Below are 19,340 nucleotides of genomic sequence, written 5' to 3'. Positions count from 1 at the left end.
TGCCGTCATGAAGTGGAGGAGAACTCGGGCGACAGATGTAGGTCGTCACTTCAATCAGGCTGAGTATTTCCGGTTTAAAAATAAAGCGAAAACAGGTTTGGAATGTTATTTTAGAAGTACTTACTGAGGTCCAGAGGCCTCTCTGAATGCAAGTGTAAACGTTATAGAAGTATTTACGTTTTATTAGGCACTCATCCGTCCTGAGTTTTGCACGTAAAAGGAAATCATAGAGACAACAGAAAAGTGAAGATGATTTAAAAGCAGTTCTTTGCAGAGTGTCAGTGAACGAAGATATGTATTGTGGGAAGGAGTTCAATCTAGGTCTGGGAGGGCCGATCAGTGACAGATTATATGTAGAAAGGATTTTTAGGGTTCAGCGATGGGGGAGTTCAGGGGTGGAGATGGGTTTTAGGGGTAATGAATGGGTGATTCTTATGGGTGGTGGGGGTTTTTAGTGCTCAGGGATGATTGGAGTTTAGGGGTGGTGCTGGATTTTAAGGGTTTCAGGAATGGTTGGCGTTTAGTGTTAGTCTGGGGGTTTTAGGTTAAGAGATGGGTAAACGTTAGGAGTAGAAATGACTTTAAGGGTTCAGGGATGGGTGGCGTTTAGCTGTCAGAGATGGGCGGAGTTTGTGTGTGCTGAGGGGTTTTTAGGGTTCAGGGATGGGTAGAGTATAGGGCTAGAAAGGGCTTTTAGGTTTCATAGATTGGTGGAGTTTAGGGGTCAGGGACGGGTGGAGTTTATGCGTGGGTAAATGTCATTCATCCTGAAAATTTCCATTAACTGTTTAGATGAAATGGTTTCTCAGTTAAGGTGTTCCACTAAACCGTTCCATGAAATCCCATGCAACCATCCATTGAATCAGAAAACTTTATATACATTTCCCGTAATATGACAAACTTTCTCAATCAATATGAAAAAGATACATTTATGACAACAGATGACCATAACACCCTCAAAAAGAAGGGGAACCTCTTATTTTTTGTAAATTATAGTTTTAAAATGTTTTTGGAAAGTTTATAAAAGCGATATTTATTAGCTTCCTTCACTTGTCCACAGGATTTCCTTCGCTAGATGTGGACGCTCCTTTGAAGGAAGAAGAAGAATCGGGGGCAATTTTCATTGATCATCTTGGTGCTAAAATTGGGGAGAGCAGCAGCGACCCCAGCTCAGGTACTGCTTCTGATTCTTCCAATGAGTGAGATTACGCGGTAAGTGGCTCCCTACTACCAAGTCCCAGTCCCAGAGAGAGAGCGTAACGTCCTGGGTCGGGACAGTGAGCGCCCCTTTCTTGTCACATTGCAGAGAACTGAAAGAGAGTCGCCCAGTGGTAATCCTCTGGGGTAAAGCAAATTGACTGTAGGTTTACTGAACAGAAAAAATAAAGAAAACAATTTAAAATTCATGTATTTCATTGTTGTCAATGTAGTCCATACAAGTTTGTAAAACCAATTATAACAAGCATTTGCAATGCATTAGGTCTCGCATTTGCGAGAGTTTAAGCTGTTGGCATTTTAAATGACAATGCCTTTTATTTATCTGTTTTGCTAATTGACACATAAATAATAGGCATTGTCATTTAGAATGCCAATAGCTCAAACTCTAGTAAATGCGAGACCTATTCAAAGAAGCGGCCGCCATTGTACCGGGCTGCTCGGAAAGTGAAAGCTTGCATGGCGCTGTTTGGCAGTTAATTAACCTGTGTCCCACATAAGATCAGCAGAAAGTCTGTGACTGGCCAATTGGAATGTCCACTAGTGCCCCTAGTTCCATGGCAGCAGAAGTCATTTGATATACAGAGCTAAGTAGCAGGGCATGCAGGGGGGGGGGTCAGGGCGTGAAGTCCCACTGCCAAGGAAGATGTGTTCTGCTAAGTGGGGGGCGCCTCACCCAGACACCCCGGCCGAAACTCACAGCGGGTAGTGTGATCCTGAGAGGCGAGACCTGCGAGCCTAGAAGTCTACCAAACTGGGGGGCCTCAAGTGATCTCCGGGAAGGGGGCGCCAGTCTCTATCCAAAAGAAGCATTATGCAGATAAGAGTGATTTGATGGGCTATCACTGGCAGGAGTTAACCCGCCTTCACTCAGCGGAGAGGATTCCGCTGCTCCTGCACCCCCAGCTTCTGCACCAAGTTTCATTTCCTCTCTCATTAAACACCCCTCTTAAAATACCCAAAAGTCATTAAATACCCCTCTTCAAATACCACAATTGGCAGATCAACACTTTGAATAGCATTGCTTTGTGCCCACGATTTCTTTGCACGCGTGGAGCAGAGCTTTCTTGTTTCTTCTTCCTTTAGTTTAATGAGAGGCGCTGACCTCAAGGCGCTTTCGCTGCCCGCATTCACCACGTTATTTGAACACATCAGAGTGAAAGGTTTATTTAGAGAGTCACAGGGAGGCTTGTGGTCTCTTTGTGTAATAACGAGATAGGGCTGCCAGCCGGACCCATGAAACGAGGCTCATGTGGAGGGTACACTACAGAACTACATGATGAAGGCAGTGACAGGGACGTCCCTCAAAACGAGAAGTCTCGGACTGCTCCCACCCCCTCCACAGCAGATCCCTGTGGAATAAAGCTGTTTCCCCCAATCCAGAGGGTGTGTATTTAGAGGGTACCCACCCCTGCCACAAGTCCCTGGTATCCGCAAAATCAAGCACTTCTCAGAACTGTCTCCTACACATACCGGGGGGGGGGCGGGGGCTCAACAGCCCGCTATGTACCTCACGAACCAGAAAGAAAGTTACAAAAAGCATAATTTCGGATCGAAGGTGGCGCGAGAGCACTTTCTCGCTTGCAGTACTGTGGACAGGATGCTTTTCTATGAGTAACACAGAAGAAAACATCCCTAGAAAAAAATCTGAAACTCATCACAACTCCACACAGAGGGGAAGCTGCCCCTCGGACACAGGTGTGATCCCGGACCGGTCACCGGTTGTAGCTCAGCTGCGCTCCGCACCGCGAGGTCACACACCCCCAAGTGGCCGTCTCCCTCGCGCACCTTCCTGGGTAACAGCAGACCCCACTTTAGCGGACCAGCTTCAGGAAGAGGCAAAACATACACAAACCTGGGCTGCTGAGCAGGCGCGCGTTCTTTCCGGGAGTCGCTGAGGGGAAACGTATACTGTCGCTGTCAGGGGGTGGCCATATTAGAACAAGTGTCAGGCTGCGCTGAAGTGTCCGTCTGTTGATGTGAGGAAGGTCAGTCTCAAACTCTGGCTGGTGGTAGCAATTCCAGGGGGCCCAGGTCCATTGACAGACAATAACAAGGGAAAGTAAAAGAGCGCCATGAGTGCGTTGTAGGCACGCTGTGAGGGTGCACATCGGCATGGCCTGCGGCTCGTGCCCAGTGGCGGCGCCTGTGGACTTCGACGTACTTGAAGAGTGCTGCGTGGCTCGTGTGAACCAGGGAGGGGGCCGCCAAAGCAACAAAAAAAAAACAGTAGAAAAATCCGGCGGGAGCCCACACCGCCTTCGTGAATGCTGCATGGTGCGACTAAAGCAGGATTTCAGGCGGGGCTCCTGTGAGCAACACGGAGCCCAGCGTGTTGCTGCAGTGACCGTCTGAAGATGGAGACCAGCCGAGGAGCAGCGCAGAGTCCTACAAGAGCCTGTAAGTGGGGTGAGGCATGCTGTACATGTAAAGCGAGCCGCTCTTGGAGCTCGCGTGCGCATAATAAAAAAAAATAAAGCTATATTGCATGTGGCTTGCGAGGACGAAAGGGGGACAGGAGATGTGCACATCACGTGTCGTGTGTGTTCATGAGCGCGTTCACAACCTCCAATAGCCCATGCGCGTTCCCATCTCCTGTCTCCCTTTCGAGGCAAGTCAGCAACAATAGATTTTGCTGGCGACAGCGCTGTCGCGCTGCGTCGCCAGGCGAAACCTAAAAAACGATCTAGGAATAAGTCTTTTATTGTTTGATTAATAAAAATCATTACAATCTATAAAACATGGACAGTGACAATCACCGAAGTTCATACAAATTGGTTAGAAATAAATATATAAGACTAAATAAATAAAGTAAGGAAGGCCCACTAAAATGTCATCAGTTTCAACAAACATGTTACTTATGTTGTGAATAATTTGGGGATAACATGCCGCACTAAAAACGTTGATACCACATACACAGTCTAAAAATAGTCTTTCATTTGTCAATAATCATCATCAATTCCGTGGGCATTTTAGTTACTGATAAACTATCTCCATATTTACATAGATCATTGCGTAATTCAATTTTTAAAAAATTCAAATATATAAAGTGACTGCGTGCTTATTTCACCGTACTGCGCAACAGTATTAAAATCCAAAAGATTTGGTGAATTGGCATCAACATTCTGCAAATAGAGGAACTTCGCGCGCATCCGAGATGGCCGCGTGAGCACAGGGCTCCCGAGACCCTCGCCGCCCTCCGCATAAATCCTGAACGATATCCTGAATACGAAGACGGGTTATTGGAGATGAAGCTCAGCTGATGGAATAGTCGCTTTCAAAAATTGAATCGGACTTCAGGAACCCCTACTACAACATCCTGAACTTTCAAGGCCCACCCCATGGCGACGCCTGGGGCTCTAGTCGCAAGGATGCCCAGGCAGTAGTTGAACAACAACGGCCCGCTGGGCTCAGCTTGCTGCCTGGAGTTAGCTTTCGGTTTCGCTTTCGGTCATTGGCCCTGTCCTGTCTCGAGATCTATCTGGTTGCCCGAGGTCTAGCTGAACTCTGTGGATTCACTGTGTGCCATCGGTCGCGGGCTTTTAAGTGCCGGGCCACAGCTGCTGGCGCCTGCTTCTGAGGACTCCGGTGGGTTGACAGCGAAGGGCCATTCTCACCAGGTCTCACAGGCCCGTCGGGGGCACTTTGCCCAACATGGCGGGCTGGCCCGATAATGAGAAGCGGAAAACCAAGACAACTCAAACAAACGTCATGGATCGGTATACCCAGCCTAAGGGGTCCCTCGGTGCTACGAGTAAGACTCTGGAGGAGGCAAGGGAGGACCCGGCTGCGTCGATCGAGTTGACCCTGCAGGATGTCATGGGCGCCATTGCTGGTATCAAGACCTCCATCGGCCAGCAATATGAGGCTCTTGCCCTTAAGCTCGACACCGTAGCCATTGACGTCAATTTGATTAGAGCGGACTTATCGAAAACTAATGAGAAGGTCAAATCTTTAGATCTAAAGACCTCCAGCCTTACGACCGATGTGTCTGACTTACAGACGGAGGTCGGCAACTTGCGATCCTCCAATGATCTCATGGCTCGTCGACTTGAGGATTTTGAAAACAGGGCCAGACGTAATAATGTACGTATTATTGGGGTCCCTGAAAATCGGACAATCCTGCTGCAGATCTACTTATGGAGGACCTCATTTTAAATCATCACGCCCCCAGAGGCCTAAGTAAATTCTTTGCCGTGGAACGTACGCACCGGATACCGGGTGGAAAGCCGAAGCCGGGTGCCCCTCCGAGGCCGATTATCACCAGGATTTTGAACTTCAGAGACAGAGACGCTATCCTGCAGGCGTCGCGGGTGGGTGGCCCAGTGAAGTTTGAAAACACAACGGTGAGCTTCTACCCGGACTTTACCCAGTTCCTTCAAAGACAGAGGATGGGGTTTCAGGGGGTGAAGCGACACTTGAGAGACATGGGCTTGAAATATGCGATGGTGTTTCTAACCAGGCTCCGTGTCGAATATGAGGACCGAACGTTTTTCTTTGACCGCCCTGAGAGCGTGAGTGACTGGTTGGACACTTTACCTAAGTGGAGCAATCAGACGGAACACTCGGTGGAGCGGAGGGTGGCGTGCCGGAGCAAGAATGACAATGTGGTTCCTGTTTTACGAACATTTAACATACCATAAAGCTCGGTTTGATATCTTTCATACTTATGTGACTTATGGCGGCATACCCGAGGGTGGCGGGGGGAGTGGAATTCTTTCCTCCCCTGGGTTACTTTTTGTAGACTAGTTTAATGTTATGGCGACAGGCACACTGAAAGTTGGGGATGTTTCTGAGTTTAATGCAGGGGTGCAGGGTGTGAGATGTTGTGACGGGATTATGTTGGGGGTGGAAGGGGGTGTTTGGGATTGTTTTATTTTTTCTCAAGGCAACGTCGATTCTTCTATCTGGGCACTGTGTTATCCATGGGGTGGATTCTGCATTTGCTGCTGGGATGGGGGTAGTGGGTTCAAACTGCTGTGTTGGAATGTCAATGGGTTGGGGGATAGGATAAAGCGGGGAGTAGTGTTGCAACTGTTGAGGCGCCTCTCCCCTGATGTTGTATTGTTGCAGGAGACGCACTTGATTGGAAACACTTGCCATGCCATGAACCGGCGAGGATATCGTCTGGCTGTACACTCTGGGTTCACTACTGGCTCTAGGGGCGTGGGCATCCTTGTCAAGAACTCCCTCCCTTTGGAAATAGACAACGTGGCCCTGGATGATAGGGGGCGTTACACTGTAATCACAGGGAGGTTGGAGGCGAGGACTGTTTCGCTGGTTTCTGTATATGTCCCGCCTGGTCTACAGACCTCGACTTTTACTGATCTTGGGCGTTTGATACTGGGGCTCCCAGATGGTATTCTGGTGATGGGTGGGGATTTTAATTCAGTTGTCTCCGGTAGTGTAGATCGCTACCCCCCCAGAGACCTCACCAGGTCATAGTCCTGGTTAAGTGGGTTTTTGGAGACTCTGGGCTTGGTAGACTGTTGGAGGTTGATGCATCCGGGACAGACACAGTACACTTTTCACTCTAGGGCCCACGGCAGTCTCTCCAGACTTGACTATGTCTTGGTGCCGGTGGCGCAGGCCTCCTCTGTCAGGGAAATTAGACATCTGGCTCGGGGTATATCAGATCACTCCCCACTGTGGCTCCAGATCGACACTAGTATGAGTGTTGAGGGATGGGTTGCCCCGATCAATCCCTGGTATCTCCGTGACCCCAAAACTCGAGCTGACTTGATTAAGTCCCTGGATTAATATTTTGCTGAGAATGAGGGGTCCGTGTCCTCCTCTGTGTCATTGTGGGAGGCATTTAAGACGGTCATCCGAGGACAGGCAGTATTGTTAATTGCTGGTGCCAAGAAAAGTAAAAATGAGGAGGTGGTCCGCTTAGAGACTGAAATAACTGAGCTAGAAAGGAACCTGGAACTGGGTGTGACTCGTAACAAACTTCATGCCCTCAGCCTCAAACAACTGGATTATAGGGCCCTGGTGACGGATGCCGTAAAAGTCATGAGTAGAGAGCAGCAGGGCAGACTGTATGATGTGGGTGATGAGGCTGGGAAACTGATCGCTTGGCTGGATAAAAAGGAGAGGGCAAGTCGTGTGGTTCCTGTGATTGAGAAACTTGATGGAGTGTGTGTGACTGATCTGGCTGAAATTGTCGAGTGTTTCGCTGAACATTTACGTAAGGTGTACTCCCCAGTCTCCAATAGACCGGAGGAAGACTCCCATCTGTTGTTGCGTGACATTGCATTGCCTCGCCTGTCGGATTAGGATAGGGACTTAATGGATGCGGTATTCTCAGCTGACGAGGTGGCCCTCGCTATTCGCTCCGTGCGCTCGGGATAGGCCATGGGCCCTAATGGCCTGCCCATCGAGCTCTACAAGCTGCGTCCTGACAAAATGGCGCCCTATCTCCGTGATATGTTTCTAGAGTCGCGAGACGTTGGTTCCCATCCTCGTGATCAGCGTCTTGCTACCATCGTGGTGATCCACAAGGAGGGGAAACCGCGAGATCGATGTGCGTCGTATAGGCCCATTTCGCTCTTAAACGCCGAACCAAAAATTCTCGCAATGTTGTTGGCAAACCGCTTGATAAAAGTAATTGGTGACTTGATTCATCCGGACCAGTCCGGTTTCATCCCACATCGCAATACAGCGCTTAACCTGAGGCGCTTGCATGGTGTTCTCGCGAGGGCGGCGTCGCTGCGTGAGCCGGCCATTTTGGTTTCTCTGCATGCTACAATGGCTTTTGATACGGTGGAGTGGCCATACCTCTGGGCTGCTCTTGCAAAATTTGGTTTTGGTCCTGGTTTCATTAGCTGGGTGAAACTTTTGTATGAGGTGCCGTTGGCACAAGTGGTGGTGGATGGTCAAGTCTCTAAGCCTTTTGTTCTCGGGAGGGGTACGCGTCAGGGCTGTCCTCTGTCCCCCCTTCTGTTCGCCCTTGCCCTGGAGCCCTTGGCTGCCTGGCTGAGATGGGAGCCTTCTATGAAAGGTATTCAGTGGACCCCGGAGTTTGAGGATCGCATATCGCTCTACGCTGATTACATTCTGTTGTAACTTACGTCCCCTTGTAAGTCGTTGAATGTATTGTTTGATGTGCTCACATCGTTCGGCAGGAACTCCGGTCTTGTGATCAACTGGACCAAGTCCTGTGTCTATGTGCTTTCGGGTGGTACCCCCCATTTGCCGCGCCGTTGTCCTATCCAGGTGTCGCAATCGGGATTCAAGTACTTGGGGATTTTTTTTACCTTAGAACCTGTGGCTCGTTATTTTTTTTTTTTAAGTAATTTTTATTGTAGACACACTTTACACAGGCCAATAGTTGCACATATTCAGCATCATTCACAGTGCTACAGTCAGGTTCATCAACTTCTCGTGTACACAGCCTGCAGGCCCACATCCCGGGGGCCGGGCGGCGGCAGTAATTTCGCACCCCCATGCCTGGTTGCTCTTCCTCAGGAGTATGGACTCGGATTTGTGTGTGTGCCTACTTTTCCGTCCTCGCCTAATGAAACCCCGAACTCCCCCCCCAACTTTCCCCCCAGTCCCAAAAACCCCTTATCCCCCCCCCCCTGTTCCCTCCTCCCCCCCCATCATCCGCACGGGAGCCTCCCGTTGTGTATCTCTAACCTCGGGCTTCAGGCTTTCTCCTCCACCGGTTCTCTTATCACCAGATTATTGTACTGTGCTGATCCCTGCCACGTCTAGGTCCTCCCCGTCATCCACTATTCCACTATCCCTGAGGCCTTGTACCATTACCTCCCAGGCCGTTGCTTGTTCTAGCGCTCTCTCATTAGCTGTTCTACGCGCCATCTGATACCTATGCGTGCTATCGCAGGCCGCCCATTTCAGAAATTCGTTGTACCACCTCCTATACGTCGGGCTCGCCCTTGCCTTCCAGTTTCTGGTTATCTCACGCTTGGCTACCATTAAACCCATATCTATGAACTTGCTCGAGAGCTTGTTTTTGGGGGTATGTGGAAACCAATGCAGGATGCACGCCGCTGCATCCTGTCAACAGTCCGGTCCGTCACCTCGTTCATGGATTCACCCACGGCTCGCCAATAGTCTGATAGGGCCGGGCATGACCAGAGCATATGCACCAGCTCGGCTCCATCTGCCGCGCAGCGGGGGCACCTCGCATCAGTCGCGCCAAAGTACCTCAGGATTCTCCCAGGGGTCATGTACGCCCTGTGCAGTATGAAATAATGGATAACTTGAAAACGAGCGTTCCTTGTGCTATTACGCGCCCTCCGCACCAGCTGCGCCCACGTCGTGTCCGGGATGGGCTTACCCAGGTCAGTTTCCCACTTGAGTTTCAGTGCATCGAGGGGCGGCAGGTGCTCGTGGAGCATTCTGTTGTATAAGCAAGATACCGCTTTCACCGTTCCCGCCGCCATCATGGTGTATTGGCACGCCATGGCCGTCTCCGGCTCCGCCAGTCCCAGTCCCCAGTGTTTCTGCATTGCTCTCGTCACAGCTGCATGAAGGAGATAGCCCCCGCGTGGGAGGTCAAAGCGTTCCTGGAGGGCGGAGTACGGGAGGAGCTCCCCGTTTTCGAAAAGGTCCCCTACCACCTGTATTCCTACCTCCTCCCACTGCAGCAGGCGGGACCTATCGCCTCCATGGGGCAATGCTGTCAACATGCCCAGTGGCATCTCCGGGGTGTAGGGGTGCTGAATCCCTGCCCGCTTCTGTGCTCTGTTCCAGCAACGCCGAAATGTATCCTGTTCAAGGGACAGATCCTGGGCGGCGAGTTTCTGTCCTAGCGCGATGTAGGCTAGTATGTGTCGTGGCGTACCCCGCAGTCGTTTATCTTCCGGGCCTCGGTAAACCCGAGCCACCTCTAGCGTGAAGATCTGCAACTGGGCAGCGAGATAATAGAGCTCATAGTCTGGGAACGCCAAGCCGCCCTCATCTTTCAGGCGGGTGAGTGTCGCCAGCGCCACTCTACATCTGCCCGTCCCCCATAGGAAGGAAGTGAGCTGGGAGCGAAGTCGGCGGAAAAAGGAGCTGGGGATCCAGATCGGAAGCGTTCGGAAGAAATACAGCAGCCGCGGGAGGGCCACCATTTTTAGCAGCGCTATCCTACCAGCTATGGATAGCGGAAGCGTGGCCCAGAATGCCATGCTACCCTTCAGCCCCCTGACGCATCTCTCCACATTGCCCTCGAACAAAGCCGTCGCTGTGTGATAGACGTATACTCCAAGATAGTGGAGACAAGTCGGCTCCCAATGAAGCAGCGGTCTGTGTTCTGGGCGGGCCGCGTCCTCCTTCAGTGGAAAGAGGCTCGTCTTCGCCCAGTTAACTCTTAGGCCCGAGAGGTCGCCAAAGCGTCCCAGCAACTCCTCCGCCCCCTCGAGCTCAGTCGCGTCGTTGTCCAGGAACAGCAGGAGATCATCGGCGTACAGCGAGATAAACTGTCGCCCGTCACCAGTTTGCACACCTGCGAAGTATCGCCCCCTGCGGGCTTCCACAGCCAGCGGTTCGATCGCTAAAGCGAACAGTAATAGGGACAGGGAGCAACCCTGCCGGGTGCCCCTCTCCACTGGGTACTGATGGGACACCAGGGATCCAACCCGCACCCTCGCTACGGCCGCCGTGTAAAGCACTTGTGTCCACCGGATATATCCTGCGGCCAGCCCGAAACGCGCCATGACTGCATATAGATAATCCCACTCTAGACTATCGAACGCTTTTTCTATATCGACCGAGAGGGCAAGTGGAGTTCCACTCCCCTCCTGCAGTTCTTCCATGAGTCGGATAAGCCTTCTAATGTTTAATGTCGTGTTCCGGGTAGGGATAAAGCCGTTCTGGTCCTCGTGGACCAGGGTGGTCATGTGCGGTAGGAGTCTCGATGCCAGTATAGAGCTCAAGATTTTATAGTCGGCCGTGAGCATCGAGAGCGGCCTATAGGAGGCCGGACTACTACCTTCTCTGCCAGGTTTCAGTAGCGGGATGACTATCGCTTCCCGCATCGATGGGGGGAGGCGACCCGTGGTCCTCGCTTCTTTGTACACAGCCAGAAGCCGCGGCGCTAAGGCGTCGACATATTTGCCATAAAATTCGATGGGCAGGCCATCTATACCCAGCGTCTTATTACGGGCCATGGACTTAATAGCTGTTCGGATTTCCCCTAAGTCGATGTCCCTTCCCAAATCCGTCGCCTGCTCGTCTTCTAGGCGCGGTAGGGTGAGGTCATCCAGGAAAGCCTCCGCCTTCATTTCCCGGTCGCCCGGGGTGCTACTATAAAGTGTCTCGTAGTATCCCTGAAAGCCGTCCACTATGGCCGACTGGGTGTAGGACAGATTACCCCCCTCCCCGGCAAGTTGCAAGATAGGGGAGCAGCGTTTCGTGGGGTTGGAGAGCCACGCCAACAAAGTGCCCGACCGGTCGCCTTCTACATGAGATCTCAGCATGTATGCCCGGTAATCGTAAGCCCGTAGCCTTTCCACTTCAGCCGCCACCGCCTCCCTGGCCGAGCTAACCGTGCCCTCCAGCTCCGGCCTGCCTGGTCGGTCCCTCTCCGCTGCCCTCAGTTTGGCGTCTGCCCTCTCTAGGTCGGTCAGCAGCACCCGCCTCGTGCCTACGAACTGTGTGATGCACTGCCCTCTCACTACCACTTTGAAGGCATCCCATTCCACTGCTCTAGAGCCCGTGGAGCCCTCGTTATTGGCGAAGTATTGTGTCAACCCCTCCTCCAGGGCCGCCCCGAATATCGGGTCCTCTAAAGTCTCCGGCCGGAGCCTCCAGGTTGGCACCCTAGGCTTTTCCGTCATCCAGTCTAAGTGGATTAAGAGCGGATTGTGGTCCGAGACCGTTCTCGTCAGGTATTCCGACCAGGCAACCTGCGTCAGCACGTCTCGTGTGCACAATATCGCATCCAGCCTAACATGGAGTTCGTGTACCCCGGAGTAAAACGAGTAATCTCGGTCAGTTGAGTGCTGCGCCCTCCATGCATCAGTTAACCCCCAGCTCTCTTGCCATTCTTGCCTACCCTTAGCTACGCGGTACACCAGGGAATCTCTCAGGGGCGGGTGGGACCTATCCAGTTGCACATCCGCCACAGAGTTAAAATCCCCTCCCATGAGTATCGGACCCACCAGGAAGTGCGCCAGTGTCCCCGACAAGCTCGCATAAAAGGTTAATTGGTCTATATTCGGGGCATATACACTGCATAGGACTATAGCCTTACCCCGCAACCTGCCCTCCACTACTACAAATCTTCCCTCTGGATCTATCAGCTGTCTAGTCATTTGAAAAGGCGTCCCCGCCCTCACCCAGATCAGAGCGCCCCTTGCGTAGGCCGAGTAAGAGGTGTGGAAAACCTGCCCCGCCATCTCCTCTGTAGTGCCACCCCTTCCTGCTTCGTGATGTGTGTCTCCTGTAAGAGCGCTATATGTATCCCTCTCCTCTGTAGGTAGGCGTGCACTTTATGCCTGCGCTGCATCGTGTGTAGTCCCCTCACGTTCCAGGTCATGCATTTCAAAACATTCGAGTTAGCCATTGTCCCATAAGTCACGGTTCTTCCCCCCCTCCCTATTCACACTCCCGCGGATGATGGTCCCTCCCCGTCCCCAAACAGAACCTCCCAACTGGTCAACCCCTAAGAAAGTCAAAATCAGCGTCTGCAGAATCCCCCCATCACCAAACCCCAACTGTGGTGTTCCCCCTCCCCCCAGAACAGGCCCCAATATCAAGATACCAGACCCCATCCAAACTCCCTTAACTCAGAACCCCCAGGTATTTAGTTCCCAGCCGGAGCTGCAATCGCCTTAAGGGCGTGCGGAGCGAGGCCTCGCCCAAGAGGGGGCTGCATGACCCAGGCCCGCCGCTATCCCCCCACTACGGAGAACAGCGCATAGCCAGTCACCCAGCGCCCATGCCTGGAGCTAACTCTCCCGCTAAGCGGGTGGACCCCCCTCAAGGCCCATTCCCCTTACCCAACAGGTCCAAGTCAAATGTTCAGGATTTCTTCTGCTGTTTGCGGCGTTACCACCGGATCCTTGGCATCATGGACCCCCGACAGGTCCGACTCCGAGCCCGAGGCCGATATGATCGTCTCTGTGTCCGTGCCTCGTGTGGATTGAGAGCCACCCCCTTTCCCAATGGTGATCACTGCTTGCAGCGCAGCTTTGCGCTCGGCTTCCGTTTGCGAAGCGGTCGGTTTCCCGGCTCCGCGACGTCGCTTGCGCAGTCTCTGCGATTGGCGCGGCCCCGCCGGCGCTCTTTCCCGTTCCCTTTCCTTCTCCTCCCGAACCTTGGCGCCATCCGTGCCCGCTTTGTAGGATTCCCACCAGTCCCAAGCGTCTGCGGCCAGGTTGAAAAACATTGTTTTGTCGTCCACCACAATTCGGAGTCTGGCAGGGAACAGCAATGAGTATTGGATGCCCTCTGTGCGCAGCTCTTTCTTGATCGACAGGAAGGAGGCCCGCTGCTTCTGCGTTTCGAACGTGAAGTCCGGGAACAGCGTAACCCTACTGTTCGCGATTTGGAACGGGCCATCGTCTCGGGCCCTTTGTAGTAGCAGGTCCCTGTCCCTGTAGTGCAGCAGTTTAGCCACGATAGGTCTCGGTGGCAGGCCTGGTTTGGGTGGTCCGGACGGGACCCGATGAGCTCTCTCCAGGGTAAGGAAGGGCGACAAGCCCTCAGGTGCCACCACAGTTCTTAGCCAGTTGTCGCAGTAGGCCAGTAGGTCCGTCCCCCCTTCGCTCTCCGGCACACCTACGATTCGCACGTTGCTGCGACGGCTTCTGTTTTCCGCATCCTCTGCTCGACGCTCTAATACCTGAATCCGGTCAAGAGCCTCCGTGAGTTTTCCCTCAAGAGTTTTGTGGGCCGGAGCCAGGACTTTCAGGGCCCCCTCAGTCTCCGTCACTCTGTCTTTTAATTTGTCGTGGTCGGCTCGGAGCAGGCTGAGCCCCGACGCCACCTGCGCAATGTCGTTATGCAGCGCTTCTCTCGTTGCTGTGATGGCCTCCAGGATTCGATTCTGCAGCCTCTTCAGGTCCGGGGACTCCCCCACGTCTCCTTCCGCCGCTCCCGAAGCCGTCGCCTCCTCTTGCTTGCCTTTTGGCTTCCCCATAATGGCCTGCGCGTGGTCTCGGGGCTCGGTGCAGCACCCACTCGTCTCACTGCTCCGTCAGCGTGGCGCGAACACTCACAAAGCTAGGCCACCCTCCCTGTTCAGGCATCCAGCGTTGGCAGTCAGTGTCGCCGGGTAGGGGACAGACACTAGGGGGTACGTGCGTGGTGCCCCAGGCCGTGAGTGGTGGGGCTCCGATGTCGCAGCGCCGCCAAGGATAGGTTTACTCCCATCAGTCGTCCGCCACTATCCGGGGCCAAGGCTCACTAGCTCTCGTGGCCCCCCAGCAGGCAGTCCCAATCACCCCCTGGCGTGCTTGCCTCCCTCGCGGTCAATTCAGGGCGCTCCTGGTCGTTGGGCTCTCTCCCCCTTCCGTGCCTCTCTCAACCCCCCCTGCGTGTCGCTCTGCTCTGTGGCTCACCGCATAGTTCAGGGGGGGAGGGGGGGGGGGGGAGCGTTCAGGATCCCTCCGGTGCGCCGGGCCCCAGCCGCGTCTGTCAGGCCTCAGGGTGTCCGCAGCGCGCAGCGCTCTCCCCGCAGCCTTCCCGGGCCGCTCGCTCGCGGCCGCTCCGCTGCTCCTCGGATCCTCCGGGAGAGAACTCCTCAGGGCCCCCGGGGGGGGGGGGAAGGGGCGTCTCCTCACCGGTTTCGATCCTCGGCGGGTCCCGGCCGTGTCCCCAGGCGTCGGCCCACAGTTTAGACAGCCGGGCGTCTCGAGTCCGTCGCTGCGGCCGCCATTTTGGGCATTCCTTCGGCTCGGCTCCGGCGGCTCTGCAGTGCGGCGGAGGTCGGTCCTCTCAGCGGCCCCTTGATCGCTCCGCTATCGCTCCAGCAATGCCCACGCTCGGCCCGATGATTTCCAGGCACAGCGCCGGGCTCCCCGCAGCAGCAGGCAGGATTAGTGTGGGGAATAGGCGCGGAGCTCCGGGCTCACGCCGCCATCACCCTCAGCGTGCAAGCCACGCCCCCCGAACCTGTGGCTCGTTATGATCGTAACCTGCTCCCTCCCCTCCAGAGGTTAAAAACTGATGTTACGGGCTGGCTCAGGCTACCGCTTTCACCACTTGGGCGCGCGGCCCTCTTTAAAATGATGTCCTTACCGCAATTTTTATACGCGCTCCAGAATACTTTCGATGTTGTTCCGGCGAGTTATTTTTGTGGAGGTGGAGAGTTTGCAGAGGCTATATATATCAACAAAGGAAGAGTGTCCGTCAGTATGGCGTTAATATAGTGGAGATAGCACGTAAAAATATGAGGCCAGCTGTGGTTGGTCAAAAGACTGGACCAACTTTCAAGAAAAAATTCGTAATTTTTTCAGGAAACCCTCACTCACCCTAGTGGTGACATGCTTCATCATCGGGTCCACTAGGGAGATCGAGTACCTCCCCAGTGTGCTACGACGCCAGGAGACTGCGGAGCAGGTTTTGTGAGAGTGAAGAGTGAAAAAGGTGTGGTTAAAAATGTCAGAGGTTGTCCCAAAAAATCATTTATTCGCTGGTCAACTTGACATATTAAAATTAAGAACTATGTGCAGGGAAACTATCCAAAAGAAATACTGGTGTTTCCCTGTTAGGGGAAGGTCAACATGTTTCTGCCCTTTAAGTGTATGAATTTACAGGGCTTTCGTCAGGACCAGTAAGCGAGTGTTACCTCAACAGGTATAGGCGCGATAAGGCCTACCCTGCCGTAGGCAGTGAAAGTTAAAAAGTAGCACTATGTGTAAAAATTGGTGCGTTAAAAATACAAACCAAAAGGCTAGGGGATTTACCTCTATTGCGAGGAGCCCAGAAGTCTGCAGGTAGGTGAAAGACAGACAAACAAACAACACACAAAACATAAAAAGAACAGACAGTCGTTATTGATCATGTTTTGTTGCCATTCAACTTATACTGTGGCGTGATACGTGCTAACAAACCTATCAATGGCCGTGGCCGAGATGGATTGCATTGTAGAATGGAGGTTGTGCCCAAGAACCAAGGTGATGGGCCTCAACTAGCACCAGAGTCGAGTGATCTGGCACAAGGCGTTGCACAATTGGTGAGGTAATGTAAATGGAGGCTTGCAGTGCTAAGTCCATCCGTGTGGGAAGCCAGGCGGCTGCCCGTAATTATAACATTACCCACACGGATGGACTTAGCACGGCACAACCTCCATTCTACAATGCAATCCATCTCGGCCACGGCCATTGATAGGTTTGTTAGCACGTATCACGCCACATTATAAGTTGAATGGCAACAAAACATGATCAATAACGACTGTCTGTTCTTTTTATGTTTTGTGTGTTGTTTGTTTGTCTGTCTTTCACCTACCTGCAGACTTCTGGGCTCCTCGCAATAGAGGTAAATCCCCTAGCCTTTTGGTTTGTATTTTTAACGCACCAATTTTTACACATAGTGCTACTTTTTAACTTTCACTGCCTACGGCAGGGTAGGCCTTAGCGCGCCTATACCTGTTGAGGTAACACTCGCTTACTGGTCCTGACGAAAGCCCTGTAAATTCATACACTTAAAGGGCAGAAACATGTTGACCTTCCCCTAACAGGGAAACACCAGTATTTCTTTTGGATAGTTTCCCTGCACATAGTTCTTAATTTTAATATGTCAAGTTGACCAGCGAATAAATGATTTTTTGGGACAACCTCTGACATTTTTAACCACACCTTTTTCACTCTTCACTCTCACAAAACCTGCTCCGCAGTCTCCTGGCGTCGTAGCACACTGGGGAGGTACTCTATCTCCCTAGTGGACCCGATGATGAAGCATGTCACCACTAGGGTGAGTGAGGGTTTCCTGAAAAAATTACGAATTTTTTCTTGAAAGTTGGTCCAGTCTTTTGACCAACCACAGCTGGCCTCATATTTTTACGTGCTATCTCCACTATATTAACGCCATACTGACGGACACTCTTCCTTTGTTGATATATCTACTGATTGGGGACTAAGAGTGCCCTTAATCCCTGTCTCTCCCTTTGTTGACTGAGTTTGCAGAGGCGACTGATTTGGAAAGGACGCTCACGTATTGCCCTCTCCAAGCTCACGCTTCCTTGGTACAACGGAGGTATAGCACTTCCGGATATCAGGCGATATTACTGGGCCGCTCAGTTGGGAGCGATTAATCATGGAATGTATGGACCTGCCTCTAATCCTGCATTCGAGATGGATAAGTACCTGTTACCGGGTGGGGACTACAACAGGGCCCTTTATTCCAAAGCAGCGGGTAGGGAACTCTCGGGGCCTACCAAGATAGCAGTACGAGTGTGGTATGATGCGAGTGCGGCAACGGGATGGGGGGATCGCCTGACCCGTGCGACTCCGCATTATGCGTCTGAAAGACTGGGTTCCTTATGGAAGACTAAAGGATTTAAAAAATGGGATATGATTGGCATTAGCAGGGTGAGTGACCTATGGGTCAAGGGTAAAATCATGACCTTCGAGGCACTAAAGGTAGAGTATGAGCTGAGTGATAGAGAATTCTTCTGTTATGCCCAGATTACCCACGTGCTGCGTTCGGTTTTTCCTGAGGGCATTGACATTCACAAATCCTCCCCACTAGAAGATCGGGTGCTTGACGGCCATGTGCCCGACAGCACCATTTCTTTGATATACATGTGATGGAAAGAGTCACGGGGGTGGCATTGCTGCCCGAAGCAAGGCGTTGCCTGTTGAATGTCTGGGAACCGAATGACTATGACGTGGCACAGACTCAGTGGGCGACCCTTGGGAATATGATTGCTAAGAGAGACATAGCGCAGTTGTGGGGATCCCAGCGGCCGCCCACGGTCGTGGCGTGGAAGGAGAACATGGATTGGTGTATGTTTAGGGAGAAGACGATGTATGTGGCACGGGGTAGGCCCAAGAAATGGAATAAAATTTGGAGCCAGTGGAACTCCTACCGTGGAAACATATGCATGCCTCCATTCGTGGAGACCCCAGAGGTTCCTCTCTCCCCCTGATCCGACATTCCAAGTATTGTGTAACCGATATGATCACTGCTATTGTTTCCTCACTGCTCCCCCCCCTGTGCCAATGACGTCTGTATTAAATTGTTCTGCGGTCTCCTTCCTTCCTGAACACATGTCTGAATGTAATGTCTTATTGCCTTGCGTGTAAGTTCTTTTTCTTTAATAAAATAAAAATTATATAACAAAAAACATTCTGCAAATAAAGGGGTAAATCTGCCATAAAAAGATTAAAAAATGACATGGAGCTAATACGCAACCTTGCTAAAAGCTTCTAAAAGTCCTCATTTGCCTTCCGAACCTCATTCTTTTTTTTTTTTTTTGGTAAACCTTTATTGACATTTCACAGTTACAGTCAAAGTCCATCAACCGGCACGGTTGAACAAGGGTACAGAGGTAGTGCAGTCAAACAATGTAAATCAGGATCAATGCAAAAGTACACCTCACAGTATCAATGCGCAACTCAGGAGAGCTGAATAGAACATGGTCACAGGATTAGAAAGGTTTTTTTTTTTTTTTTAAATAAGGGAAAGCAGGATCTGATATCACACAGTTAAACCTCGCCAACACTAGGGTTACACGTGAGACAGGATATTTACGGCAGGACCATCATAGGCAGGGTATGCGTAGCAAAACGTACAATCAGGATATTCAACAAACAGTGCAGAGCCCTGCCCAAACAGTACCTGTCCGCCACGTAATAAAGCATTAGAACAGAAACCCCTATACTGAACTAGAGAAACGCACAGTGAGTTACCTCTAATCAGACTCACAGAAAAAGAGAAGAAGAAAGAAAAAAGGAAAGAAAAGCCGAAGTATTAACATGAAAAATAAGGCCATAGAACTAAAAAACGAATCAAAAACAATACCCCACCCCCATCCCCCCACCCTGCACCCCTGCATACGACCACGGCCTACCCCCCTAGCAGCGTGCCTGTCGCCCAGTGTCTAAACCCGAAATATAGAAAGAAGAGACAAAGAAGAAAGAAAGAGACAATATTCAACACGAAGTAAAAGGAAAAGAAAAAGAAATGAACGAAAACCCCACAAAAGGGGAAGAGAAACTAGGGGG

At 51.9% G+C, this 19,340-nt stretch overlaps 1 protein-coding gene across 7 annotated transcripts in view; it reads left to right on the top strand.

Annotated features, from left to right (window-relative positions):
- LOC147678854 (uncharacterized) overlaps positions 1-19,340 on the top strand; it is a 144,109-nt gene that overhangs the window by 78,934 nt on the left and 45,835 nt on the right. For all 7 annotated transcript variants that reach the window (XM_086946294.1, XM_086946297.1, XM_086946296.1 and 4 more), the window contains one exon: positions 1,061-1,174. In XM_086946294.1, the coding sequence (XP_086802420.1) occupies positions 1,061-1,174 (114 nt within the window). The remainder of the gene's footprint in view (positions 1-1,060; positions 1,175-19,340) is intronic.

This window comes from Lissotriton vulgaris, chromosome 12 (assembly GCF_964263255.1).
Source record: "Lissotriton vulgaris chromosome 12, aLisVul1.2, whole genome shotgun sequence".
Taxonomy (NCBI): Eukaryota; Metazoa; Chordata; class Amphibia; order Caudata; family Salamandridae; genus Lissotriton; species Lissotriton vulgaris.
The sequence above is the reverse complement of the archived record's forward strand: the minus strand, read 5'-3'. Positions and strand labels throughout refer to the sequence as shown.